This window comes from Manis pentadactyla, chromosome 5 (genome assembly GCF_030020395.1).
Source record: "Manis pentadactyla isolate mManPen7 chromosome 5, mManPen7.hap1, whole genome shotgun sequence".
NCBI lineage: Eukaryota > Metazoa > Chordata > Mammalia > Pholidota > Manidae > Manis > Manis pentadactyla.
Genome location: NC_080023.1, coordinates 138,708,791 through 138,736,109, shown reverse-complemented (window position 1 = coordinate 138,736,109; position 27,319 = coordinate 138,708,791). Strand labels below are relative to the sequence as shown.

General features: G+C 45.0%; 1 protein-coding gene and 1 long non-coding RNA gene across 4 annotated transcripts in view; one reads left to right on the top strand and one right to left on the bottom strand.

Annotated features, from left to right (window-relative positions):
- Positions 1-27,103, top strand: part of ISM1 (isthmin 1) — a 64,982-nt gene extending 37,879 nt beyond the window's left edge. The window contains exons 2-6 of one of the 3 annotated variants that reach the window (XM_036892197.2): positions 1,294-1,533; positions 10,189-10,453; positions 18,871-19,014; positions 22,067-22,156; positions 25,409-27,103. In XM_036892197.2, the coding sequence (XP_036748092.2) occupies positions 1,294-1,533; positions 10,189-10,453; positions 18,871-19,014; positions 22,067-22,156; positions 25,409-25,926 (1,257 nt within the window). In that variant the 3' untranslated portion in view covers positions 25,927-27,103. Of the gene's footprint in view, positions 1-1,293; positions 1,534-10,188; positions 10,454-18,771; positions 19,015-22,066; positions 22,157-25,408 lie in introns of all 3 variants that reach the window. The other 2 variants (XM_057502718.1, XM_057502719.1) reach the window with 2 other exon arrangements.
- LOC130683855 (uncharacterized) lies at positions 21,984-26,140 on the bottom strand. The gene is made up of 2 exons (XR_008997889.1): positions 26,002-26,140; positions 21,984-22,495 (listed from the first exon to the last, which is right to left on the bottom strand). It is a non-coding gene; the product is annotated as an uncharacterized LOC130683855 (long non-coding RNA).
- Positions 27,104-27,319: the final 216 nt, after the last annotated feature.

The following is a 27,319-nucleotide window of genomic DNA, read 5'->3' as shown; positions in this document are numbered from 1 at the left end:
GGCCCAAACTCTGGTGAAATTCTATCTCCACATCCTCCTCCACCAGTAAACATGAGAATGCCATCCCTGTAGGAATGGAGGAAGCCTCCAATAAGAGGCCCAGGGAGACTGAGAGGAGAAGGGCTGGTTGAGAAAGAGGTCCAGCAACTTCTACATTCTTCAATCACTGAAAAAATTTTCCCCAAGCGACAACTAGAGACATTTTTCACTAGCTGGGAAAAACAAACAGACTTTCCCTTTTCCCTTCAGAATAAAAGCATTACATTTCAGAATGCCTTCTTGTTACTTTTTCTTTGGCTTATCCCTCTCTCTTTATCTTCATCTCATGCCATCGACCCTCTTTCACTCCAGACCTGCCTCCCTGGCCTTCTTTCTGTTCTCCAAAGGAGCCAAGTTCATCCCTACCTCAGAATTGTCTTATTTGGTGTTCCCTCTGCTAGAATGTTCTTCCCCCAGACTGTTGTAAGTGTTCAGGTCTCACCTTAAATATCACCAGTGTGGAGAGGTTTTCCCTCACCATCCACCTAATGTTGTCCCTGGCTACACTCTATCATTTTCTTCTTTCTTTTCTTCTCTGCAGTCTCCACTCTCTGATCTGATTTTATTTATCTATGTATTTATTACTTATTCCCCCAACTAGATGTACAATCCAAGAGAAAGGGGCCGTGTCTGTCTTGTTCATGGGTCTGTCTCCTATGCCCAGCATGTGGGTGACACTTGCTGATTGGATGAATGGGGGGGGGAGGGAGCGATGGATGGGTGGTTGGATGGATGGATGGATGGATGGATGGTTGAATGGATTGGATTGGATGGATGAATATAATCAATGATTTGGCTCAAGTATTTTATCCAGTGTGGTCAAATCTTTTGCTCCATGGCATGCACTAAAGAAACAAACTCTGGACACTGAGGTTAGAACAAAAGCCAGAGTGGTTATTAATTAATTGAAGCTGTGAGAAGGGAACTATAATTTGGTTCCAGTTCTAAATGAGCACCTATTCTCTTTCAAAATATAATTTTATATTGATGTGCTTTGGTGTTTAATAAATATCCCATAACCCATTAACCCTCAGAAAATTCCCAAGTAGCAGCCTGGGGAAAGTTTCCTGACTGTTTGGCTTTTTTGAAGATAGAGAAATTAAACCATGGGGGGAAAAAAATGAATTAGTAATACCATTCTGGCTAAATTCCAGCCGCTGGAATGGTCCTTGCTCCTAATTTAATGGACTGTTAAGAGTAACATTTTAAAATCATGCATCCTTATTTGTTTGTTTGCTTGTTTGTTTGTTTTAGAATAACCTCAACATAGAAAGTGACTCTATATCAGAAACCAGCTTTCCTCTCTCCAAGGAAGCGCTAGGGGAGCATCAGGACCACCAGGCTTCCCACCAACCCTTTCCCAGACAGCGATTCCGGCAAGAGGCTGGGCACCCTTCATTGCAAAGAGATGGTCCTAGATCCTTTCTCCTTGATCTACCAAATTTTCCAGATCTTTCCAAAGCGGATATCAATGGGCAAAATCCAAATATTCAGGTAATGCTTGGCAGCTGAAAGGTGGAAGAAAATGAAACAATCCATCTCTTTGTTTCCTGATCTGATTCCAAAGCAACTACTTACTTACCTCGCTTTTCTTCTTACCCCCTTAATGAATCCTTCTTATGATCTTGTTATCTCTATAAGAATAGTGTTGTATTTCTTCTTTGTAATACCCTTGATTGTGAGATGAACCATTAGTTTATGAACCACTAGGAAAAAAACAACACTGCTAATTAAAGTATGACACATGGATGGTTGTAAGATACACCCTGATTTCAGAGACATTGAAATGTAATGATAATAATAATAATTATTATTATTAATTCCCTAAATTGATGAAGTATGGCTACTATAGGAAAGGGTTGATCTAACAGGTGAGTAGAACAGGCAAATCATAGTACCATTTCAGAGGTACACAGGAAGGTAGTCTCTCTCAAATGCTTCTCTAGCTTACCTTGAACACCAGAAATTTCTTCAGGAGGTGACACTTAACTGCTCTGAAGTGTAAATGACTGATAAACAAAATTTGGTAAGAGGAAGAGAGGTGAGGACAGAAATTCCTAAGGGAGGGATGAATTCATACCACTAAGATGGGATGGGATGAAGCTGAGGGGAACGGGAGGTTTGGGAAAAGGGTGTCTAGGACTGAAAATAGCAGTCACCTAAACTGCACTAGACGATATGCTTTACAAAGCAAATGTCGATCCTGCTGGACTCTCCCAACACCCTCATGAAGGAGATGAAGCACATGCTATTTTCCCAATATTATCAAGAGTGCACCAGGTACTCAGGAAGTTACTATTTGGTTTGCCAAGGGCACATAACTAGGAAGCAGTCATTGGGGCTCAAACCCAGGCACTTGGGCTCCCAAGTACATTCACCTACCAACCAGTATTTCAGAGACAAATGCCTAATTTTGAGTTTTGCTCATACCTCCCTTTGTTTCTGCCTAGAGATGGTCCCCATGATGCCTGAAGGAGGTGCATCCCTGTGCAGCTCCCTTCCTCCTTTGCCTGCCTCCATACTTGCAATCTTTGTTCTCAATTCTTTTCTTTTGGAGAGGGGCAGCTTTTTCTTACTCTTCCTCCCTGTGTCAAATTCCAATTAGCTTACATGGCAGAAAGTTCCTGAACCTGACTCCAGAGCAAATGACCCTTAATTCACTTAACTCTCCTCTTAAGACTAGTGCTATCTGCATGATACCATTTCAGGTCTCATTTCCTCAGCCAGAGGTGTTTTGTGCCTAACACCAGCATTGTGGTGACTAATGAATGTCACAGAGAATACACTTCAATTGAATACATCAACCAGCCCCTACTGTATATAAAATGCTGTGTTAAGTCATGAAAAATTAAGAAACATAAGGTCTTCTCCTTCCAGGAAAGAACAGAGGTGTGAAGAGCCAGCTACCACCTAAGACAGAGCCAGAGATCATGGAGACAGGGAAGGAAAAATGCTGTGTTCCGTGGTGGGCAGATCTGAATAGATGGGAAGAGGTAGGGCAGGATCCTGTTGAGGGTACAGAAGTGAGAAATGTTTTGGAGGTCACTCTGACAGCACATGCACAGAAATCATTTCGTGCACCTATTAATACTTCCTGTGAGTCTTGTACTGGTCTAATTGATTGACTAGAAAAATAGGGCTTGTGCTCCACTGCCCTCTCTGCAGGAACTGGCTGCATGGCTTTCTGCAAAAGAACAAAAGAAGCACTTGGGGAGGTGCAGATTGGCAGAAAGGGCATGGACATCCCCTTACTGTACATCATGCCTTTATCTGAAGGAGAAATTTTTCCTTATTTATAGATTTTATGTTTTCAGGACCAGACCATCCTCATTCCAACGGTGCTTAGGTCTTGCCCAAAAACCATTTTAGGCTTGCTGTGGCTCATGTGTTTTCCCCAAGATGGAAAATATTACTGAGGGCTTAATACTGAGGATTGAACTATTAACATGATAGCTTTAAGAATTACTAATTCAAAGTTACAAGAACTGGCCCTGATGTAGGGTAACAGAAGACCACAGTGAGACTGTCCTCTCACTGGAAAGTTACTAAATGCATGGGCTTTACCTAAGACCTGACTTTCAAGCAGAACTTCTCAGGATCTCTGTTCCCTCTCCCAGGTACATCATCAACCAGGAAACCTCCAGGGCCCACTTGGGCCTTTTTAGACATTGAACTAAATGTCAGGGAAGAACACTAGTGCAAAGGCAGTTGGGATCCTTGAACTGAGAGACCCAGATTACATTTCCAAAAAGAAGAATAGGGCCACCATGAAGTGCTAAGCCCTGTACAGCCCATGTGATGGGTGTGTGCATGAGCTCAGTAGGGTAGCCACGGTCACAGCCCATTTCTTATCATGATAAGCTGTGCTGTTTAGCAGATGGGAAGTGAAGACTCCTTTGGCACAATTCCACCGGACTTCCTGAGGGGCTGTTGGAGTTGATGGGCATGATGAGAACTAGAGGGAGACGAGGGAGCAGAGAATAAATGGGAGGTCAGTCATCAGCGAATTCTGGCAAAGCCTCTCAGACTTTTATAAAATGCAGCTTCCCCGCACACTGTCAGGAAGTATGGCTGCGGAGACGGTGCAAGTGGAGATTATTTGCCTTGTCCCTTCTGAAACCCCAAGCCCTGTTCCCATAGACTTATAACAGAAAAAGTAAGAACCATTGCTTTGTTTTAACTCTGTCTTACTACCACCCAGTCAGGGAACAAGAAGTTCACTTCTAGGTGCTACCTCTGAAAGGGACACCTTGGAGCAGAGGTGGGAGGGGGGACAGGGCCACTTGTATAAGTTCTCCATACTTCTCTTGAGTTACTCTTTGAACAGAAAACATCACCATAACTCCCAAGAGCACTGGGGTTCCCCGTAGTGCCAAATATCAGGGTTATTGGCAGAATGGATTAGAAATAAATGAAGTCCAGAAACAGTTCGTCAAAAGCCCAAAAAGACTAGGTGAACACCATCATTTTGCCTACTGCCTAATTGGATCATTCCATTTCTGCTTCATACAATCCCTGTGTCTGTTAACCATCCACAAGCAGGACAGAGGGAGAGAGCAGCCTGTTTCCTATGTTTTATTGATGTGATCACCTGGCAGCCCTAAAGAAAAGAAAATCGAACTGCATTTCTGGCCTTCTCTTTCTGGAAGACCACAAAAGGTTAACGTTGATCACTCAGAAAGATCTTCAAAGAAAGAATGAAGCAGCTGCTACCCTGGGGAGCCCCAGCCCTGGGTCTGCCTGTGTGTGTGTGTGCGCGCGTGTGTGTGTGCGCATGCGCGTGCACGTGCGTGTGCACACACACACACACACACACACACGCACACACACAGCGCTGGCCACTGCCGCCCATGCACCACTGCACTTGAGTAAACCAGTTATCTGGTGGTCCTTTAAAAGATGAGGTGCTTTCTAAAAGGGGGTGATGGTTTCCGTGTTGGCAGCCCTCGCCCCTTCCTTAGAGCACGGCTCTTTTGTTGAAATCCACTGGTTTGACACGGGGCGATTCAGCCAAGCAGACAGCCCCTCTGATCACTGCGGGCCCCTCAAAGCATTTTCTCTCCCTGGGGAGCAGAGTGAAGACAGGTGTAGGGCACATCAGTGTGTCGGCTTCCGCTGCCAGGGCCCCGGCCATGTCTCCCCCTTCCCCTGGCAGCCTGCCTCTCACCCCCACCTAGTTATCTGAACAGGAATTCGATACCCCTCTCTCAGAGCCACCCTCAGCCCCTCCAGTGTCTGCAAGGGTTTCCCACGCTCTAGGACTGGGGTCCACTGTCCCTCCTGCCAGACAGCCCAGGCCTTTCCAAAGTGACACTGCCGAGCCCATTGCAAAGGACCACATCCCTCCTGGGCCTCCTGACTCTTAGGAAGGAAAATCCTTTTACAAGCCCAGCTTTTTAAAGTGTTTTGTAACCCCCCTGAGCCAGGTGGCCGCTATCCCAAGTGGATCAGGCTTTCCATTTTAAGATTGGCTCCAGGCTGTGGAAGTCAGTGGGGGAAAAACAACAATGCGCAGAATAGAAAGAAAGAGCCTCAAACTCCTGAACCCAATCTCCATATTAAATTTAAAACAATACTTGAGGGTGGGTTTTGTTAAAAATAAATAAATAAACCATTTGGGGGGGTGGTGCGGGGGAAGAAAGTAAATCCCCCAGGACAAGTTAGGCTTGAACTTTAGTATCCTTGGCTGGGTTTTTGGTCCACAGCTGATGGTCAAAGACAAAGATAAAAAATCTCTAAAATAAACTCATTATTAGTCTTACTGCATCAATTTATTACCACAGTAGCTTTTCACAACCAAATATTTCTCTTTCCTGGATCAAGCTGAGATTAGTATTCATTACAACCATATACTCATTTCTTTTCTTCCACTGAGGGAGACTTAAAAATAGTCATCTAAAGGCCTTTTTCTCCCTTGCACCGACTTACATGGCCATAAGCCTCTTGAGTGCCACAAGATACAATCAGATTAGTTAGCTGGGGCTACAATCATTGTACCTGCTTCTACTACTTTTGATTTCCCCTTCTTCCTTTGTCTCTAAAATACTTTTGGAATGGCAGGTCTGGCCGAGTCAGAACCAAAATATTTCTGTACCCGAGACATGGACCTACACACTCAGGGGGACAAGACTATTGTTAATATTCTTATAGGGGCATTGCTGTCCAAACAGGAGCTGCAGAGTTCACTACCTGCATTGGGGATCTGGTGCCACACCATTTAGTTGGCCAGGTTGGCCTCCATGGCTTTGTGCAGATTACTCTGTACCTCAGCTTCCTTGTCTATAAAATGGGAACGATAATATTACCAATGAGTACCCACAGGATGGTTGTTGTGAGGATTAAGTGAAATTGTCCATGTGAAGTGCTTATAGCATATAGCACAGGGACAAGTATGTATATGGTGAGCTTCCCCAAACTGGAAGATGTGGGTTAATGATGAGAAAATGGGCATGAAGATGACAGAGGAAACATGTATAAAATAATTGGGAATCAGAAGACTTCGTTTTGAGACCAATGCTACACCTTCTTGGCTGTTTACCTCCCAACCGATTTCTATGCCTGAAATGTGGCTCTAACTTGAGTAGAACAGGCAATAATCTTTAGACAAGCTTAATGCTGCAAGCCTTAAGGCATTAACCTCAGTTAGCTGGGGTGGCCACAGTTGTTTTAGAGCAGCAGTAGGTCTGAGAGGAGGGGATTATATATCTTCCTAGTTTGTTTTCCTGTCTGTCTCCTAATCTGGGGCCTAACCCTTCACTGGAGATTATTTTCCTGTCTTTGGATGCTCTGTGCTCCTGAGGAAATCACTTCACCTCTCAGGGCTCAGGATCCTGTCTGGGAAACACCAACCATGCCTGCCTAAGTAACCACAACTCTTAAGGCTTAAAGTGCCAATGAGCTAGAAGATTCTAGAAGATTCTCCTGTGTTGAGAAGGTCAAGGCTTCTGTATTCTCAATGTTGTTAGTTTCATATCAGACTGAGAATTATGTTAGTTTTCCTATAGAAATGCTCTTCAGAGTAAGAGTAAAGAGTTTGTTTCTAAGAAATGTTTTAACTATCAAGAGAGGGAAGAAGCTGGTAACATTTTGTAGCATCTTGTGCTCATTTCCCAATATTGGACAGAATTCCCTAAACTGGTACCTATTTTGGATTATCTTTTTTTGGGGCTGATGAGGTCTGCCAAGAGTTTGACTTTCGAAAGAGTTCTCTTTCTTTTACTGTCTTAATTTATGGTGTGGGACTGTCCAGAAGAAATTAATATACTAAGACACTTCAATTATGTGTCTTAAGGAATAGAAAGGATGGTACTATCTAGAGTCTTTATAAGCTTGAAATTGGCTGCACTCACTCCCACACCTTCAGCTCATCACATTGATCATTGTTCAAGGCAACTTTATAAATGGACTCTTTGATGCTAAAGAATACGTAAATGGAATGAGAGCAACAGGAAATATAAAACTAACCCCCACCATTCGAGAAGGCACTAATTATGCTCATTAAGTCTCTTTAGTTGGATGCCTATGAAATTTCAGGTTCAAGATTAGATTTCTTCTTTTGATATCAGTATGAGGTTTCCACATTATTAACCATAGGGAAAGGTGGATCCTAAGGTTTGCGTGCTTTTTGTTTTCTTTCTGTTTTTAATTCAAATGGGGCAGCAGCTAGGAATTAAAGGTGGAAAAAGAAACCTCTAAGCTGTTGAGATTTGGTCATCGATATAGTTTTTGGAGTAGATTCATATTTTGCTACTTATTGCCTGGCCAGGCAACAAATCTATTTTGTTTGGATCTAAGCAGTAGTTTGGGAGAAAAGAAATCATATTGACAGTAACAGCTTAAAACATGAAATTGTTTTTATTCCCAGCTTGGAGAAACTGCAGAACACGTTTGGCTTAGGCAATCCCTTTGACTCCAGTCTGAATACAAATGGAATACCAAAACTGTTGGGCATGCTCCCACTTAGCTCCTACCCAGAGATGGATTTCATTACCATAATTGTAGGCTTGCCTGGCTCTAGGCAGCTTCTCCCCCCTCCTACAAGACCTTTAAGAGCCTTATAGACAATTGTTGGGCTCAGTGGTTCTGTGTGCAGGCAGAAGGGATTGGGACTGTAAAGGAGAAAGGCCCAGCATTGTCCTGCCCTGCCCAACACAGTCCTGCACAGCTGGGGGCACCTTCTGCCCTTGGTCCAGGTCGCATCACTCACCAACAGCCTGTCCAGCGAACAGCAGTGATCCCAGACAGACGATCTATTCCCTTTCTTCTCTTCCCCTTTTTCTTCTTAGGGAACTATAGGAAGTTCCATCATTATTTACAGGAATGCAAGGGATGCTTACAAGACTGGAGTAATGGTGGTGGCATGGAACTAAGCCAGCCATGCCTGTCTAGGTATCCCACACCAGAGGGAAAGATGCACTCGGTTTGCCACAGCCCGTGGTTACTCCAGGATTGAAGGCCACGTTTTGGACCTTGTGTCTGGGCCACACAAGGCCACAGCTCAGGCCCACCATTGGCTAGGCAACTTTGTTTTATCAAAGAGAGTAGAATTCAGACCTTCCCATTCCTAACACAAAAGGAAGGAACTGTTTGTCCTGGGGTAGGCACACCCCAGTGCAATTTGGCAGAGCATCCCAGCAACTCAGCTGCCAGCTTAAAGCAAAGCTGGAAGTGCATCTGCCCAGTACATCTTGCGCTGATTACTGGGAGCACATGTTTCTGATTCATTTGCACATAACTTATCCAGGGGGTGTTGCAAGGGCAGTGTGATGGCCAAAGGAACCCAGTAAGTCTTTTATTATATTTCTTAAACAAGTTTCTCTATGTTGATTGTCTGTCAGAGCCAAGAAACTACATTCTTCCAGCCCCATGATTTCAAAACTAGGCTCTGTAAATCCGAGAGCAAGTTCTAACCTTGGCTGTGGACTGTGCTCCGACCCTGAGGGTTGGGTGAGGAGTGTACGTACTGGGGCTGGACTTTGGGTTGATGAAATCACAGCTGTGAAGCGTGGGTCTTGAGGACAGCCCGTGGCACCCAGGCCCCCTCCAGCTTCTGGGGCCCCTTTGCTCCCTCAGTCCCATGAGAAGATGGTACCTCTGTTACTTTTTGAGAGGAGTGTGGTAAACTGGGGAGGACCATGGGCTCTGGAGCCAGAGTATCCACATCTGCCACTTACTAGCTTGTGACCTCAGGTGAGGTGGTAACTTGTCTGTGTAACAGTTTTTCCTGTCTGTCAAAAGCTGTCTTTTACTGTCTAGCAACCACCCCAAAACTTAATACCTTGAAGCAATGACCACTGGATTGCTCACTGTCCTGTGGGTTGGGAGTTTAAGCAGGGCTCAGCTGGATGGTCTGGGTGACCTGCCTGGGCTGGAGGATCCAAGAAGGCCCCATCCATGACTGGGGCTCTGCAGCTGGCCATTGGCTGAGGTGCTCAGTTCTGTGTGCCTCTCCCTTCATGTGGGCTCTGAGTGAAAGGCTTCCTTACACAGTGGTAAGAACATCACGAGGGAATGAAAATGGAGGTTACAAGACCTCATAACACTTGCCACAATGACTCCTGCCATATTCTACTGCGAGTCACAAGGCCAGGCCAGATGGAAAGAGAGGGGAAATAAACTCCACCTCTGGATGGGAGGTGTGTGGCACACACAGACAAGGATGGCAGGAATCTTGTCTTTGCAAATGATCTTTGCAAGGCCATCTTTGCAAATGATCAACTATAGGGGCCAATCAGTAGTACCAACCTTACAAGGTTGGTACAAGAATTAAATAAATTAATATACGTAGAGGATTTAGAACAGAGTTAGTAAGTGTTCAGTTTTATTATAATTATTCTTGTCTCACTTCAGGAACCCATATAGTACATGTTTACTCCTTGAATTAAAGATTTCCCAGCAATGTTGTCATCAGTAAATCAGGAGTCCTAGTGATGAATTGTCTCCTCCTACCCCGAAGCCCACGTGCATGCATCACAGTTCTCTAGCCAGGAGGCTCACTGGGCCTTCTCTGGATGTTGTCCATTCCGTGTCACCATGCAGTCTCAGCTCTTGCTCATCATTTCCCCAGGCTCCCTCAGACTTCCTTCCGAGGGTGCCCAGCCTGGAGGCTGGTGACTCCTTGTTGACCCTGGCCTCTTCTGGATTCTTCAGGTCACCATAGAGGTTGTGGATGGTCCTGAGTCTGAAGCAGATAAAGATCAGCATCCGGAGAATAAGCCCAGCTGGTCAGTCCCATCCCCTGACTGGCGGGCCTGGTGGCAGAGGTCCTTGTCCTTGGCGAGGGCCAACAGCGGGGACCAGGACTACAAGTACGACAGTACCTCGGACGACAGCAACTTCCTCAACCCCCCCAGGGGGTGGGACCACCCGGCCCCAGGCCACCGGACTTTTGAAACCAAAGAGCAGCCAGAATATGGTGAGTTTACCAGCCAGTAATATAACATTGGTGGGGAGAATCAGTAAGGACGGTGAGGCCTCGCGGACATGGAGCCAAGCAAAGCCCAGCCTATGGTACGTGGCTTTTGGTCGGCTATGAGGTGTACCTCGTAAGAAGTTCCTCAGAGGCCCCAAGGAGGCACCAGCAGTCACATTTTTCTGGAAAGACTCTAGTTGTAAAATCATACCAGTTCAGAGGAGAGGATTATTATTTTAGTTAGGAGTCTTTGAGGTTCTGCCTTTTTTCCCAGAAAATTTTAGTTTTATTTCCAAAAATGAAGAAATCACCAAATGAGCTTCCTTGTATATTTTACTGTCCAGCTGCTTCCACTGACCAGGCATCCGTGTTACGTTTGACATGGGCAGTGAAGTGGTCTGTGGGAATCCACACGAACATGCTTTACATGTTGTCAACACATTTCAAAACCCCAAGTTGGGGCTTGTAGTTTTCCATGTTAGTAAGTAGGATCGGTGCGGTAGCAAACAACTTATACATTCAGTAATTTAAATAATGAAAGTTCATTTTTCACTTGAGTTGGGATAGAAGACAGAGCATGTGTGTGTGTGTGTGTGTGTGTGTGTGTGTGTGTGTGTGTGTGAGAGAGAGAGAGACTCATCTCAACTCCATCAGGGACCCAGGCTACCTCTATCCTGGAGCTCCACCAACTGCTAGGGCCTGACAGTTAGGCACTGATGCTCTGCATCTGGCTGGCAGCCAAAAAGACAAATAGGAGCCTGGAAAAGTCACACATGCTCTTAGCCTCCTCCTCCTGGAGATGACACACAGTGTAGTTTGCTCAGATTCTATTAACAAGACCTGGTCACTTGGCCTCACATAGATGTAAGGGAGGCTGGGAAATGTAGTCTGTGTGTGCAAGAAGAAGAGGAAACTGATTTGGCAAGCATCTGGCCAGTCCTTGTGGGTGATCAGGCAGTGTACCTTGTGTGATAAGAATATGTGATGTCTTACACATCCATCTATTGTCATGATGTTCTTGTGGCTGCACCATCAGCAGACTTAGGGATGAACACTCTACGATGAGGATCATCTGTCTTCTACCATTTGTACCTTCACCCTTTCCCCCATATTTCAGGAGAAAGACCAGTTGTATGTTGGACAGTCATTTCTGCCCACTCATAGATGATTCTAGACAACTTCCAGAACAGCAAGACATTTTTTTTTTGTCCAGACACATCATTCAGTTGTTCAACAAACATTTACTAAGAGCATGTCATGTGTCTGGCACTGTGCTAGGTTCTGGGAATCCAAAAATGAGAAAGACATAGTCCTTCCCTAAAGAGGATCTCACCTGTCTGTGAACAAAGAGAAAATTAAGTGATAGAGCAAAATAGTGCTGTGGCAGACACACAGCAAATGTTAAGGGAGCAGAGAAAGAATTCTCATACCCATTCCAATTGGGAGGCTCATGAAACTCTCCCCTTTTCAAGAGGAAGCCTAATTTATTTATTTTCTAAGAGGAAAGACTTGCAATAGTACCCAACATTTATATAGCACTTACCATGTGCCAGTCACTCTTCAGGGCATCTCACATACATTAGCTCTCATAATTGGCAGGCATCCCATTTTACAGATGGGAAAATTGAAGCCTGGAGACATTAAGCAACTTGACCTCAAGCATCAGGACCTGGGATTCATCTCAGACATCTGGGTCCAAAGTCTGTTCTCTTAACCCCTTGTTATACTGCCTCTCTGGGAAGACCACAACTCATTCTTTAGGACAGTAGAGTACATCTGAAAATAAGTACTTAGATTGGGAGGTAGGAATTGGGGGGAAAGTCCAGTGCCATTAAACAAGAGAAACACGGAAGATCTCTGTGTGCTCACCTGACACTGCTCAGATTTTCAGCTTAACAAGTTCGCACAACTCACAGAGAACATTGTTTCTGAGAATGGGCTGCAGACCCTCAGTAGCAGGATCCTTTGGTTGCCAGTTAAAAAATGCCTTTCCTGGCCCCAACCCCTTCCTTCTATACCAACAGTCCCCAACATGTGGTCCCCAATTCAGCTTCATCAGCATCACCTGGGACTGTGTTAGGAATGCAAATCTTCAGGCTCCACCCCAACCCTATTTCTAGCCACTGTCAGACACTCTGGGATCAGTCTTGAACAAGCCTTGCAGGGTCTTTGATGCATTGAGCACCACTATTTGAGATCAATGGTTCTGGGCCTTGGATTTTCATTAATTAACTCACCTAGGAAATATTTTTAAAATCCCAATGCCCAGACATATCTCCAGAACAATTAGATTGATTTATCTGGGGGCATGCAGGGCCCAGGCCTTAGTGTGTTTTAAAGCCCCATGGGTGACCCGCATATTTAGCCATGTTGAGAGATGCTGCTGTCCTACTGAACCAGAATGTCCAGGACTGAGACCTGGAGCCTGTCTTTCTTTGCTTCTTTATTTCTTTTTACCACCAAAGTCACCAGGTGATTCTCATGCATCTAAAGCGTTTACAGAGTCCACTCTGCTGAATTCATGAACATTAAGGGGATCCCCTCCATTTCAATTCTGAGAACAGAATTTGCTGCTACTAGGGAAAGTACTGTGTCTGTTTCAGCCACCTGCACCCCAGCTTTTTAGGCCTGGAATACCAAGGAAATGCCTCATATCTGGACCTTTACAACATCTGTTAAGATTTTGTAGTATTTGTTAGTAACTTTACAACATCTTTTAAGATTTTGTATTATTTTTTAGTAACTTCTCCATCATTAGATGCCAGGAGTACTACTTTAGAAAGAGAATATTGCCCCTGTTAATACCTCTAAAGCCATGCTTCTCAGACTTCGATATGCACACGAATAACCTGGGGGTCTTGTTGAACTATAGCTTCTCATGCAGTAGATGAAGCTGACCCCGTGGCCCTCAGACCACACTTTGAGTAGGAAGAACCTAAGTGTGTTGTAAATACTTGGTACATTTGCACAGTGAATTGATTCCTGCTTCTCCAACTGACTCACAGGGAACATGTGATTTCCAGAATTCCACACAGCATCAGACAGGCTGAATCCTCTTTTATTTCAATCAACAGTAAACAGTTGAGCAATTTCTAAGTATTTATCCCTATGTTGGGTGTCATGGAGGATACCAGGAGAGAACATGTTACCCAGGAAGGTGAGGTTTGTGCACCAGCAGAGCAGAACAAGTAACTGCACCCACGTGCATGCTGTCTTGTCTGAGATGGGCTAACATTGCCACAGGGACTGGTCTTCATGGAGAATGATGATCTCAGATTTTTGAAGGCAGGATTTTTAATAAGAATTTAAATGTTTGTGGCCAAAGAATATTTCAGAAAATCCTAGGTAAAATAAATATAGTGACATCTTTAGACTAAATTATACAATGCACAACAGAAGTTAGTTAGACCTAATTTTGTGTTTGTGGAAATATATAATGTGACCATGAGTTGGCTTAACTTTGGACTGTGTTGGAGATACTGCATTTTAATTACCTTCTATGTAGATACTTTAAGATATCATCCAGGACAAAGGAGTCCAAGTAAATATTTTTCTGTTGAATAGTAGTATACCATCCACAAAACTGTTAGCCTGCATAGTGGAATCATATGGGCACTGCTTATTGAGACTCAGTTCTTTGCAATTCTCTAACTGCTCACAGTCCAATTTTAATAGAAGATGTTGCAGTGATTCTTTTTTTCAAGGTTTTTTTCTTTGTAATTGTGAGTGAGGCCACCTAAGTGGGCATCTTAAAGAAGGGAGACCAATGTGGGCCACAATCAAAGCTGTAAGAATGCCAGGATGTAGAACAGGAAGGACACAGCAGGAGAAGACAGGCCTCAGATTTAACCCCAGCTCTGCTGGGCTTGAGATCTATAACCTTAGGCAAGTCCCCTAACCTCTCTGAGCCTTGGTTTCCTTACTCATAAAAGGAGGATGTTTCCACCTACCTTCTGGGATTATTACAGGAGTGAAAGCAGTGTGTTTAGACAGAACAGCTGGTTAAAGCAGAGCCACTGTCATCTGGATGAGTGGTGGAGGCTTGCCAGTGGCCAAGACCCAAGTCACTTCAGTTGCCCAAACACTGCCACTAGTTGCATAATGACTACCATAAAATTTCCAAATGACATCCTTGAAACTCAGCTCCCAGCCCAGTGTGCTGTGGAGCATCTTCTTCCTTCACAGAGTTCTTTGTTTGTCCCAGATCGGGGCTGCCAGAGCACCACATGTGTGCTCACAGGGACTGTTGTTTACGGTTCTTGTCTTCTTTGCAGTCACTGTTGCAAACATTCATCTCCTGCTCCAAGCAATGCCCCCTGACAAGTGGGCAAAGGAAAACAACCCTCTTTTATTACAGTGGTGGGGGGAACACTGCCCTCAAGGCTGGGTCCCACACTCAGAGATGCCCTTGCTGTCCCTCAGACACATTAAACAGAAGGGACTTTGCTAGGATGTTCGTCTGGGGCACTATGCCATGGAGGCTGTAGGATGGTGAGCTGACATAGACACTTTTCCCTCTGAGGTTGTTTCATTTCATTGCTGGCCCAACAGAAATCATTAATACCTGACTATATAACTGCTCTGTGCCTGACTTTGGGAGACCGTATTTTTAAAAAGTGGAAAATAAATGGTTTTACAAGCATTTAAAATAAAAACATGGAGAAAGCCATTTACTGAAATAAGAAATCCTTCACGGTTCCAGAGTCTGCTGGCCAGCTAGAGAGTATACTTTAGGGAGAACTATATGGTGTATTTGTAACAGTTAACTTGTGCTGTTTAAGAAACCACCCCAAAATGTAAAGGCTTAAAAAACAATGTTCTCTCCCAAAAACCTGCAGGTTGCCTGGACTGCTCTGCTCTTGGCTTAGCTTGGCTGGGGCTGGGTGGTCTGGGATGGCTTCACTCACAGTGATGAGGTCCCAGCTGGACAGCTGGGGTGCTGAGATGGCTGGGCCTCTCTCCACCTTGTCCCTCACCCTCCAGTACACTATCCTGGGCTCTGTGCATGGTGTGGAAGAGCTCCCTACAGCAGGAGGCCAACCCTGGTGCACAAGCACTGTTCCAGCCTGTGTGCATCATGTCTGCTGCTTTTCCATTGGCCAAAGCAAGTCACATAGTCCAGGCTGGGTCAGCATGGGAGGAGAATAACCAAAGGGGTCCACATGAGGGGAGGAATTATGGAAGTCATTGTTCACATATCCCAACACAGTATTAACGTTCAATAATTTGGATCCAAAAAACCAAAACAGGAAATTTCCTCATGTAGAGATTCCAGTACAGCCTCATGATGGGTTTAATGTTAAAACCTCAAGATTCAGGGATGATATTTTCCAAAATTAGCTCTCTATGTTACTGCAACAGGGAGGAGAAGTTGCAAGAAATATCTAGATGGTTGAAGTCCCGTTGCTTCTGCTGAGCCAAGAAGCACACCACTTGATATCATTGGATTGTGAACCCCCCACACAGGTGACATGAACTCTTACCTATGTGATTGTCACCCTGGAGGGTTTCAGCTCCATGCAAGTTCATTCTGGATTTGGTGAGACTGAATAATGACAATGGAATGTTGTTGGTAAATGGTCTTACACCAAGCTATATTCTCACAGTGGCAGGCCGAGTGCTAGAATCATGACTATGGCCTCCACCTCCACAGCCCACAATCCCTGCAGAGCACTGGGTGGAGCTCTTTATATACAATGAAGGCTCATTGCCAACAGGTGTGTAAGCCTGCACCTACGCAGTGGGCCAGTTATTACATCAATGACATGCGCAGTGAACAAGCAGATTAAGGTCAGGTGAGGATCCTGGCCGTGAGAACTTCCATTGTCCCTACAGTGATTTATTGAGCTTTCTCTGACTGACTCACTGCACACTTTTTATGAGTCAACAGACATGGCGATCTTAATTTGTGACTTTTTGTTGTTGTTCTTCCTTTTAACAAATCCGACCTTGGTGGTATGTATAGGATGCTGTTGAGTGTATTCACCTGTGTGTATAACCTGCTGTGCCTGGATGCTCCTGTTGACAAGAGTGCGGGTAGCATGATTGTTCCAGGCACATCTTGGTGTTCTCGGGAGAGTACCAAGAGATACCAGATGGCAAAGGTATCAGAGGGAGCAACAGCTGCCTCTACCTCAGTGGTTTCTCCCTTTGGAAGCAACTTGTCTCCCAAATTCTACTGTGTTGATGCCTAGTAAGAGATGAGAGACATGAGGATGGCTGACAGTGGGGAAGCAAGCCCAACTCCTCACATGAGCAGTAGTTTCAAATATCTGCTTGGCCATGTGGTTAGAAAACCATTCTTAGAAGAAAATCAAACTTCAAAAAAATGCCTTTCTGGAAAGGGGAAGAAATGGTTGAGGCCCCTGGGGGCAGGCAAGATGTGAGCAAACTCTTCGCTCTGGGTTAGGGAAGAGACACAACCATGAATCCCACCCCCTGCCCTGACTCTGCTAAATGGGCCAGGGAGACGGCAGCCCTGTATTTGTCTGAGGAGTGTTCAGAGCAAATGCCATGTAAACAACAGCCTGGGAGGCTGGCAGAGAGCCCACACTTCAGGTAGAAACATGTGTGGACTACATTCTTGCCAGGCCTACAGAATAACAATCAGCACAACCTGCCTGTAGCTCCAAGCTTGGCACAGACAGGGGCCTCAAGGCTGTAGGACAATTTGGATAAACCAGGAGAAGTTGTTGTAGAACAGAGATGCTGCAGAAAGGGCCATGTTTTAGAGATCAAGGGCTTAGCACTAGACCCCAAGCTTTCCTTTCTGTTATTATGACCTTAGATAAGTCACCCCATTACTCCCAGACTTAGTTTCTTCACTTTTAAAAAGAGGAAGTTAGTCTTGATAATACAGACACACCTCAGAGATTAAGTGGGTTTGGTTCCAGACCACCATAATAAAGCGAATATCACAATAAAGTGAGTCACATGATTTTTTTTGGTTCCTCAGTGCATATTCAAGTGTGATTATACTATACTGTAGTCCATTAAGTGTGCAATAGCATTATGTCTAAAAAAGTGATGTGCATCTCTTAATTTAAAAATATTGCTAAAAAAGCTGTCATCTGAGCTTTTAGCAAGTTGTAATCATAGATCACCCTAACAAATATAATAATAATGGAAAAGTTTGAAATATTGCAAGGCTTACCAAAACATGACACAGAAACACAAAGTGAGCAAAAACTGTTGGAAAAATAACACCAATAGACTTGCTCAACTTAGTGCTGCCACAAGCCTTCAATTTGTTTAAAAAAAAAAAAAAGGCAATATATCTGTGAAGCACAGTAAAACAGCCCTGCAAAACAAGATATGCTTGTCTGCTTATATACCAACCTCTCTCATATCTCTCACATTTGCAGGCCCCCCCACCCCAGCCTGGCCTACTTCTCTTTTTTCTATATCACTTACTGACTTCTAATGTACTGTGTAATTTACTGATATTTTTGTTTATTGATTATAGTCTAACTCTTCTCACCAAAATATTAGTTCCACCAGACCAGTAATCTTGGAAAGTTTTATTTAATAATCTATTCCACATGCCTAGAATTGTGCCTGGCAAATAATAAGATCTCAATAAATATTCCTTGGGTGGATATTGAATGATGACCTCAAGGACCATTTTTAGCAGTGCTGTTATGTATCAGTTATCTACTGCTGTATAACAAAACATCTCAAAACTTAATGGCTTAAAATAATAGAAATTTATTTTTTCTCATGATCCTTGGCTTAGGAGTTCAAGCAGGGCTCCACTGGGCAGTTCCTCTGCCCCTGAGGGCATCAGCTGTATTCAGCTGTCCCTGGGAAGAGCTAAGAGGCTCAAGAAGGCTTCACGCTCATGTGTAGTGTCTTGATGGCCCTTCGTGTGTCTTCTCTCTTTCCATGTGGTGACCCATAATTCAAAGGTGTAGCTTCAGCTTCTTTCACAGTGACTGGATTTCCCAGAACAAAAGTTGGAAGCTGCCAGTCCTCTTAAGGCCAAAGTCCTCAGATTCTAGGGAAGGGGAAATAGAATGACTCTGTGTTTCTCTCTCTCAGTGAACAAATGCACAGGTACGGAAGGAACTCATGGTAGTCATCTTTGCAAATTACTTGCCACATGATTCTATGATCCTATACTCCGCAAATGCATACATTCTGAATAAACACTTCCTGTGCACCTCTAGGGGTCAGACCCTGGCCATGTGCTGACCACCACAGTGCCCAGAACCTCAGGCAGAGCCCCTGCCCTCACAAAAGTAATCCCTAAAATGAACCTGGAGCCATAAGCTTTTTGACTTCTTCAGGCATTCCTTCCATCCCCTGGTCCCCACCAACAGTGAGAATGATGGAACTGGACAACTGGCAGGCTGCTCAACGAGGAGGACTTGGTGACGCTGTGGGTGAGGCTGGTGACTGTCTCCCTGGCTCCCTTCCAGATTCCACAGATGGCGAGGGTGACTGGAGTCTCTGGTCTGTCTGCAGCGTCACCTGTGGGAATGGCAACCAGAAACGGACCAGGTCTTGTGGCTATGCATGTACCGCGACTGAATCTAGGACGTGTGACCGTCCAAACTGCCCAGGTGGGTTTATGCAAGGTGTGGCTCCAAGTTAAAGGGCAAGTTTTTAATTTATATTTGAAAACGTACAAACATTGACTTTTTAAAAGGCAACCATTTCCCTGGTAAGCCTTCTGACCAGACTGAGGCAACCAGAGATGAGTGATGAGCTTAACAAATGAAAAGACGGATGTTCTGAACCTTATGCACAGTTTCAGTCGCCGTGACCCAGAGGACAATGCCACAGTATGCTTGCTTCATTTAAAGGAGGGACTCTGGTTGACTTGGCCCTTTGATGTCGGATTTGTTGTGCCTTGAGACACATGCAGACAGACATTCATCGTCTGATAAGAAAGCCAGGAGAGGCTTGACAGCATCTACAGGGAAACCATGCAGTTAACCCTGTCAGTGATGCCTGAGAGCTGTGGAGACTCTCAAGGAAGCAAACTGAGGCCACTTGGTAGTTAATAATGGTCACTTTCAACTGCATTGTCAAAGTTTTCAAAGCTAAACAAATTGCAAACTGGGTGAGGGGCCATATTGGGGTGAAAAATAATTGTGACTGTCTGTAGCAGTGGTTCTCCATCTGCAGCCTGTTTTTATATGGGCCACAGATTGTTAAAAGGTTGTAAGAAGAAGGGGGAGGAGAGAAAGGGGAAGGGATGGGAGATGGGGGAGGGGAGAAGAGAAGGACTATGTGACCATACTATGTATGACCCACAAAGCCTAAAATATGTACTCTCTGACCCTTTACAACAAAATTGCCTACTCCTGATCTATAGTTTTACACTTACTATGTGTTCCCCATGCCAGGTAGAAGACCAGCCTAAAATAATACCTCGGGCTTTTCTAAGAAACCTTGCATTCCAGTGGCTTCATCTGAGAGAAATTTCAGACAAAGAAAACTTGGTCTCTACATACCCAGGCTTCCTTTTTCTGAACCTAGGAACTCTGTCCTCAAACTGTAAGGCTGATATTTGGGACAAGAAAAGCAGAAGAGCAAAGGGGTTTCTGAGGAAAGAGAGGAAGGGTCAGATTGGACACATACATGTTAATAACAAAGGAGCAGGTGGAGTAATAGGGCTGAAATGTGAGAAATGGCCATTCTGGCCCCATGTCAGCCAGGCAGCTGGATTGCAAAAAGTAGACTGCCCATCAAGGTGCTTTTCCTGATCTTTCCCAGGCTTATCACAATGAAGGTGCTTTGGAAGTCTGGTGGGATGGGATTTGCATGGGTGGAAATAAACCAGTAAATAATAATAATAATAATAGGAGGAGGAGGAGGACAGGAATAAAATGAAGAAGGAAGAGATGGAAAGTTTGAAGAAGATGATCATGATGAAGATGAAATAAAAGAAAATGAAGATAAAGAAGATGAAGAAAATGACAAAGGAGAAAAAAAATAGAACAACGAAGAAGATCATGAGGAATAGGGTATTTTGTGTACTTAAGTGTCAAGAAAATTTTTGAGGTCTTTGCAAGTGTTATTCCGTTTAATCCTCATGATGGCCTCATGAAATAGGTATTTATTACTGTACCCATTTGACAGCTATACAAACGGGGACAGGGGTTGACTGGCTAGAGTCACACAGGCAATAAATGATCAGTCTGGAGTTTGAATCCAGTCCGATTCCAGAGGCCGTGTCCTTAACCGTTAAACTCTCCCATCTCTGCCAGGAGGAAGGGTGTCAGGCTCAGCCACAGGGGGACACAGACGGCATTTAATGTCAGGGCTCAGGGGCTTGCCTGTTGTTTTTCTTCCAGGGCTGGCATCCAGATCCACCTGGTGAGGTGGTAGACTTAGAATATCTTGTCAGGAAAAGGTTCTTCGGTGCCACTATTTTGAATGCCGCCTTCTTGTCTTCTCTCACACTCGGAGCAGCGTGGCCAGCAGCCCTGCTCAGACTTTTTCTTCTCATCTGACCTTGCCTTCCTCCCATCCTTTCTGCCCCTCTGCTCCTGGCTTTTCCAGCTTTTCAGGGCTCCCTTGGAACATGAAGAATTTTATCTTTACAGTATTTCTTTCTTCATTTGCTTTGTTGATTTGCAGTCTTACTAGAAAGAATCATAGACAGGCAGTCTCCCTGGATGGTAGTGTTCACACTGTAAAAGTGTGCCCCCTAGGTCAACCCTGCAAATAAGTTTGAGGGACCCCACATAAAATCAGGGAGAGCCCCTAAAGGAACTCAAGTCATGCCTAGCAGGCAGCCAAGGCTCTCCAATAACCAGCTTATGTTCTACCACTCCTGCCTCTTTGGGCTGCCTCAGCAAACACAAGATTCCTGTTTATAACGGAAGCCTGGGTGGGGTGGTAGTGTGGGGAAGGGACGTGAGCCAGGGAGCAAGGTGGGGTCAGTCCTCGAAGCAAGTAACGACAAGCCCAGCTTATTCTTTTTAATGCCTCGTCAGCCATTGTAAAAGTCCTAGAATTTGAGATATCTGGTCTTTTGCTATAGACTGCTACATCCTCAAAATGACCTAGGCAGAGACTCAAGGGAAAAATATCAGCTCACCCTCACCATCTATATTCTAAGTACTTTCTTTACACATCACTTATTTTATTCATTCAGCTCTATGAGATGGGTCATTTATTTCTCCCCACTTTACAGATGTGAAAACTGAGGCACATCAAGGTTAGGTGGCTTGCCCAAGGTCACATGGCTAGCAATGATCTGAACCCAGTCAGTCAGTCCTTAAGGCGGGGAATGACCACTAAACAAGATATTACCCACTGCCTCTGGTTTAGTTTGGTGCCCTGACACCCCCCGACAAACAGCCAGGCAATGTGGCCCTCACTGCCCAAAACCCCATTCTGGGGCTTGGTGAATGAGTTTCTTAGGACTCATTCAGGCACATTTGGATCTGATTTCATGTTGCAAATGGTATCTGGGGTTTTAATATATTTTATGTTCTACTACCTGCTTTTTACTGTTTCCTCTGTTGGTGAGTTTCTATCCATGAGTTGTAATGAATACAGAAAGGCTTTGTTCAGGTGTATTTGGTTTTTTATTTGCCAGGGGAGGGGTGTAACTTTTTCCACATAACTGGGGAAAAATGAGCTCCTGTCTGTGTTTAGGAATTGAAGACACCTTTAGGACAGCTGCCACTGAAGTGAGTCTGCTTGCGGGAAGTGAGGAGTTTAATGCCACCAAACTGTTTGAAGTTGGTAAGAAGATTTTTTTTTCTTCTTTATCCAAATATTGATTCAGTGTTTTGGAGGTTGCTTTTGCCTCTGCAGTGCCATCCTTGAGTCCATTTAAATGTTTCGTTCTCCCCTTATGGCTCCCAATTCTCCTAGCATATTTCTTGTTCGCTGAATATACTCCAAGCAAGAGAGAGCAGCCCTGGGCACCCTGGCACCAGACTGAGCCGAGCAGCTCTCTGTGTCCAGCCACTCTTCCCTTAGCATGACTCAGCTCACAGGAGGGCCTCAAGCCACATGGAATCTCTTCTCACAGATCTTACTGAGTGTCCGCAAGGAAGTCAGGAAATGGTGATTTCAGTTCTGGAGCAAAGGGAAGGAGGGAGAAAAAGGAACTCTCTCAATATTATGCCTGCTCCCCTCCACCACATGAATTTTTTGTAAACCTTTGTACACCTTTCTACTCATCTGCTAGAAAGTTCTAGAGTAAATGCAGTAAGCATGGATCAAGCAAAATTGAAAGTGGCTACCTAGGGGCAAGGTGAAAGCTTGCTTTTTAAAAATGTCTTCAGGAGCTTCTGGACATAACTCAGTATGCAGAAAGGTGAGACTCATTCTGCCACATTTCTTTCTGCCACCCCAGAATTCTTCCTTAGCCTCTTCACTTCTGCCCTGAGTCCTCAGCCAAGTTGGAGGCAGTTTGGAAATTCTGTACTGCCCACGGCTTCCACCTCAGTCCATCACACACACAATCAAACTGCCTTTAGCAAAAGCCTTCTGCAAACACAATGCATTTGATCAAATAAAAAATTTTTTAAAACTAAACGTGAGAAATTTTCATAAAGTGGTACAGTAGCAAAAGTGGTTTTTGGGGGCAGAGAGTGTCTCAGGCTTCCCTGTAACACAGCCCACAGGCAGGCAGCTGCTTGCTCTTCTGCAGGGCATGAGTCCAGGTGCACCTTTTCTCTTGTGCATTTGTACCATATGTGCAGCTAAGGACACACATGGATGAGTAGGAGTGGTATATCAATCTGGGTCTGGGAAGGAATATGGCACACTGAAACTGGTTAATTGAGGAGCACCTGATGAGGGTGAGGGTCTGTTTGCAAAGGTATGAGCAAGGTGGACGGAAACCAAGAAGGGATTGCACAGAACCCTGAGGCTGGCAACAGTGGGGAGCCCTCACCACTTCCTGGCCTCAGATGACCAAGGGAAAGTGTGGTTTCCAGAACCCACAGAGTAGCTGTGTGGAGAGGGCTACCTGACGGCACTCCTGGCCCTCAGAAGGAGGTAGCCAAGCCACAACAGGGAGAGAGAAGCTGAAGGAACAAATATTCTGAGCTCCCTCTGCTCCCTCTGCCTGGTCTCAGACCAGGTCCTCCTCTTGATTCAACCCAACTAGAAGTCAAGGCTCAAGGAGCGCATCCATACAGTCCACATAAGACAAACTTCCAGGGCAAAACATGGAATTAGGATCTAGAAGGACAAACAGAAGATGCCCAACAGAGATGGCGACAGCCTGACTTGCCCAAAGTTGAGTTTCTTAATCTAGTACTGCCTCAGTTTTCTGATCTATAAACTGAGATGAAGTAATAGTGCCTACTTTATAGAGTTATTGTAGACTTAAATGAGTTAAGTGCTTTCAAGCATTTAAAACATGTCCATCACACTGAACATCTGTAGAAGTCTGACAGATAAAACTAAGTCAATGTGTGTCCTATAGGGACATGAGTTCTGATGACCATCCACTATGCAGTGAGAAGAACAAAGCCATTTTTGGGGGCCTCACTGAATTTTGTTTCTGAAGACCCTGCCCTCTGAGGGAGTCCCCCACTGGCTTTGTAGACACGGGCTTCCCAGGATGGAGCCTCCATTCTCTCAGCCGCCGCTCAATCAGGGACTTTCAGGGATGGAATCGGTGAACTGAGCCAATTGAGCCTCAGCACATTCCCCCTGGCAGCACCTTGGACCCTGTGCCATGTGCTTCCCACATTTCCTTCAGTTTAATCCTTATTGTACTTTACGAAACACGTAATTTTCTTCCCCAGTTTAGAGATGGGAAACCAAAGCACCATGAGGTAGAATACCTTGCTTGACCTCCCACAGTGGAGGTGGAATTCGGTCCCAGCACAAGATCCCACACGTTTCACCTTAGGCCAGGCCTTTCTGAGCTCCTGTGAGACGCCCCATCTCTGCCTTCCCCATTTCACTGAAGAGAAAACTGAGCCCCCTCACCCACCAGCCCCATCCTGGAGATCAACCCTGCTTGATTTCTACTCATGACACCTCCAACCTCCCAGGCTCCTAAATCAGAGCTGGAGAGCCACTTCCGATGTTTCCTTCCTTTGCCCCCAGGTCCACCAAGGCCTGGCACCTGGGCTCCAGAGGAACTGGAGTGTTCCCCACCCCAGATAACCCAGCAGATTTTTTCTGCTCCACGTGGGTTTGCAAAAGTGGCCACTGTTTGTCCACTTGTTCCCATGCAGCAATGCAGGACCAGCATAAACATATCTTTTGGTTTTTCAAATGAAACCAAGAATCCACATTAATAAGTAGAACCACCAAATTCTTAAATGTTGGCAATTAATATGTAAGGACCAAACACAACACCTGTGGGGGTGGGTTCTAGTCTATGGGGAGTGGCCTCTCCCTAAATGTTAGGTTCCAGGAAAGCAGGGCCAGCAGGCCCTTGTTTCTGAGGCATCTTGTATGCAATGATCGCTATGGTTTGGTGCCTAAGGTAAGAGTTAGGCCACTAGTCCTGGTTTAAGCCACTCAGTGAATGACAGAAATAAAACCTAGTCTACAGATATTCCTTTAAGGCATTTTCTACCCCGTCACCACTCATTTAAAGAGGTGATTCCAAACAGCTCTCTGAAGTATTAATTTTGTTATGGATGATAATGGGGTTATGGTTATCCCCACGTCCCCATATCCTCCTTTTTTCAATAAATAGATGCCTAATAAAACTTAGGGGTAAAACATATGTTTCCAAAAATAAAAATATGAAGCAAATATAGTGATGGTTTAATTTAGGTGGTGGCACACAGTTGGCCATTGTATAAGCATATTCTACTTTTCTGTGTGTCTGAAATCTTTTCGTAGCATTAAGTGGGGAGGGGCTTGCCTTGTGAATAGTTTCCAAGCCCACGGGCAGGTGACCACAGCGCTCCAGGGGCTGCAGGGCCCCACCATGGGAGGGGAGGTGTTGACCTCAGTGCCATCCTGCTGCCCGATTTACACTTGGTGAGAGGGTTTCCTGGTGGCCTTTTTCAGACACGGACAGCTGTGAGCGATGGATGAGCTGCAAAAGTGAGTTCCTAAAGAAGTACATGCACAAGGTGATCAACGACCTGCCCAGCTGCCCCTGCTCCTACCCCACCGAGGTGGCCTACAGCACCACCGACATCTTCGACCGCATCAAGCGCAAGGACTTCCGCTGGAAGGACGCCAGCGGGCCCAAGGAGAAGCTGGAGATCTACAAGCCCACTGCCCGGTACTGCATTCGCTCCATGCTGTCCCTGGAGAGCACCACACTGGCTGCCCAGCACTGTTGCTATGGCGACAACATGCAGCTTATCACCAGGGGCAAAGGGGCGGGGACGCCCAACCTCATCAGCACCGAGTTCTCTGCCGAGCTCCACTACAAGGTGGACGTCCTACCCTGGATTATCTGCAAGGGCGATTGGAGCAGGTACAACGAGGCCCGGCCCCCCAACAACGCACAGAAGTGCACTGAGAGCCCATCGGACGAAGATTACATTAAGCAGTTCCAAGAGGCCAGGGAGTATTAGAGAGACGCCCCTGCTGGTACTCGTGACTCAAACGCACTGCACTGATTGTGGCGTGAGCGCTCAAGCCCCTCTTACCCGCATCCGTGTGTGTCTGTGTACACCACGAGTATTTTTCATAAATCACACTAGGGTGTGCGCCAGGCCCGGGGGACTGCCATCGGAAGCCGCCCTTGCCACCTGCAAACCCACAGACCTCCTGGGGACTCCTCCTAGGGCTCCAGTGGCAGGAGGACGAGGACAAAGGAGCCAGAAGAATCTGGAAGCCACAATGGGTGCGACTCAGCTCATGCCCAGACCGTGTTTCCTGGAGAAGCAGAGCAGGAAAGAGATGAAGGTGTAACGTTATGAGCAGGTTTTATATGTAACTTATTTAACATGAATGTGACTTAAGTGTAACCTTTTCTCTGGAGTTGTGAAACTAATCACTTCTGGGAGAGTTCAGACAGAGGCTTAGGGAGGTGGAAGAGAAAGGGGATTTTGTAATGATTTCTTCAAGCATAAGTAGCTCAATGGAAGTATATCAAAACGAGAAAACACCCATGTTAAACCAAAAATCATTTAGTAATGGGGCACCTTGCTGAAGTCTCAGCTTCCAAAATTCTCTTGCCTAAGACTAGGTATACGGTGGGGGACAAATGGGTACTTTAGGGAAAATCTGAAGCCTGGCTTGAAATAGCTTTAAAATAAAAGGCCGATAGTAGCATAATGCTATAATTCTACTAAAAGGCTTTGGAATGGCAGGATTTCTGCTCACATCTTAGTAGGCTCAGAAGGCTGCAGGAAGGTTATACATAAGAAAAAGTAGTAGCACTTTTCCAAAGAAAAAAAAGCATAATAAATGGTAAAAGAACATGGACCTCATTTCATCCATTTTATCATAATACCATCTTAACAATTTTTTTCTCCACCAGTGTATTCCCAGCAAATAAATATAAAAAGAAGAGGGGGACTCAAGTCTAAGAAATTCTAATTTTTTTATGTTTTAAGAAAGGAAAAATACTACATTATTTTTGTAAAGTATTTATTGAGACATTGAGTGTCGTGCATCAAGCAATTGTAATGTGACCTGGTTCTGTAGTGTGGAACTTAGGACAAATATAAGAGTTGGTTCTTATGCAATCTTTACTTGCAAAACTCCAGGAAAAGAGAATATATAATAAAATCATAATAAAATGTGTTAGCTGCAGTAAGTGTGTTACCTGCAAATATTTATCATAAATACTATAAATAGCCCTGGTGACATAAGGTTTCCAAGCAGGGGAAAGGAAGGTGCAAACCAGGTGGGAATACAAGGTTCATTGTTTGATGTGATGGTGCTTGGCATAAGTCATAGAATCTTCGGCACCAAGAATGTCAACCCAGCGCCCAGGAGGCTGAAGCTCATTGACACATA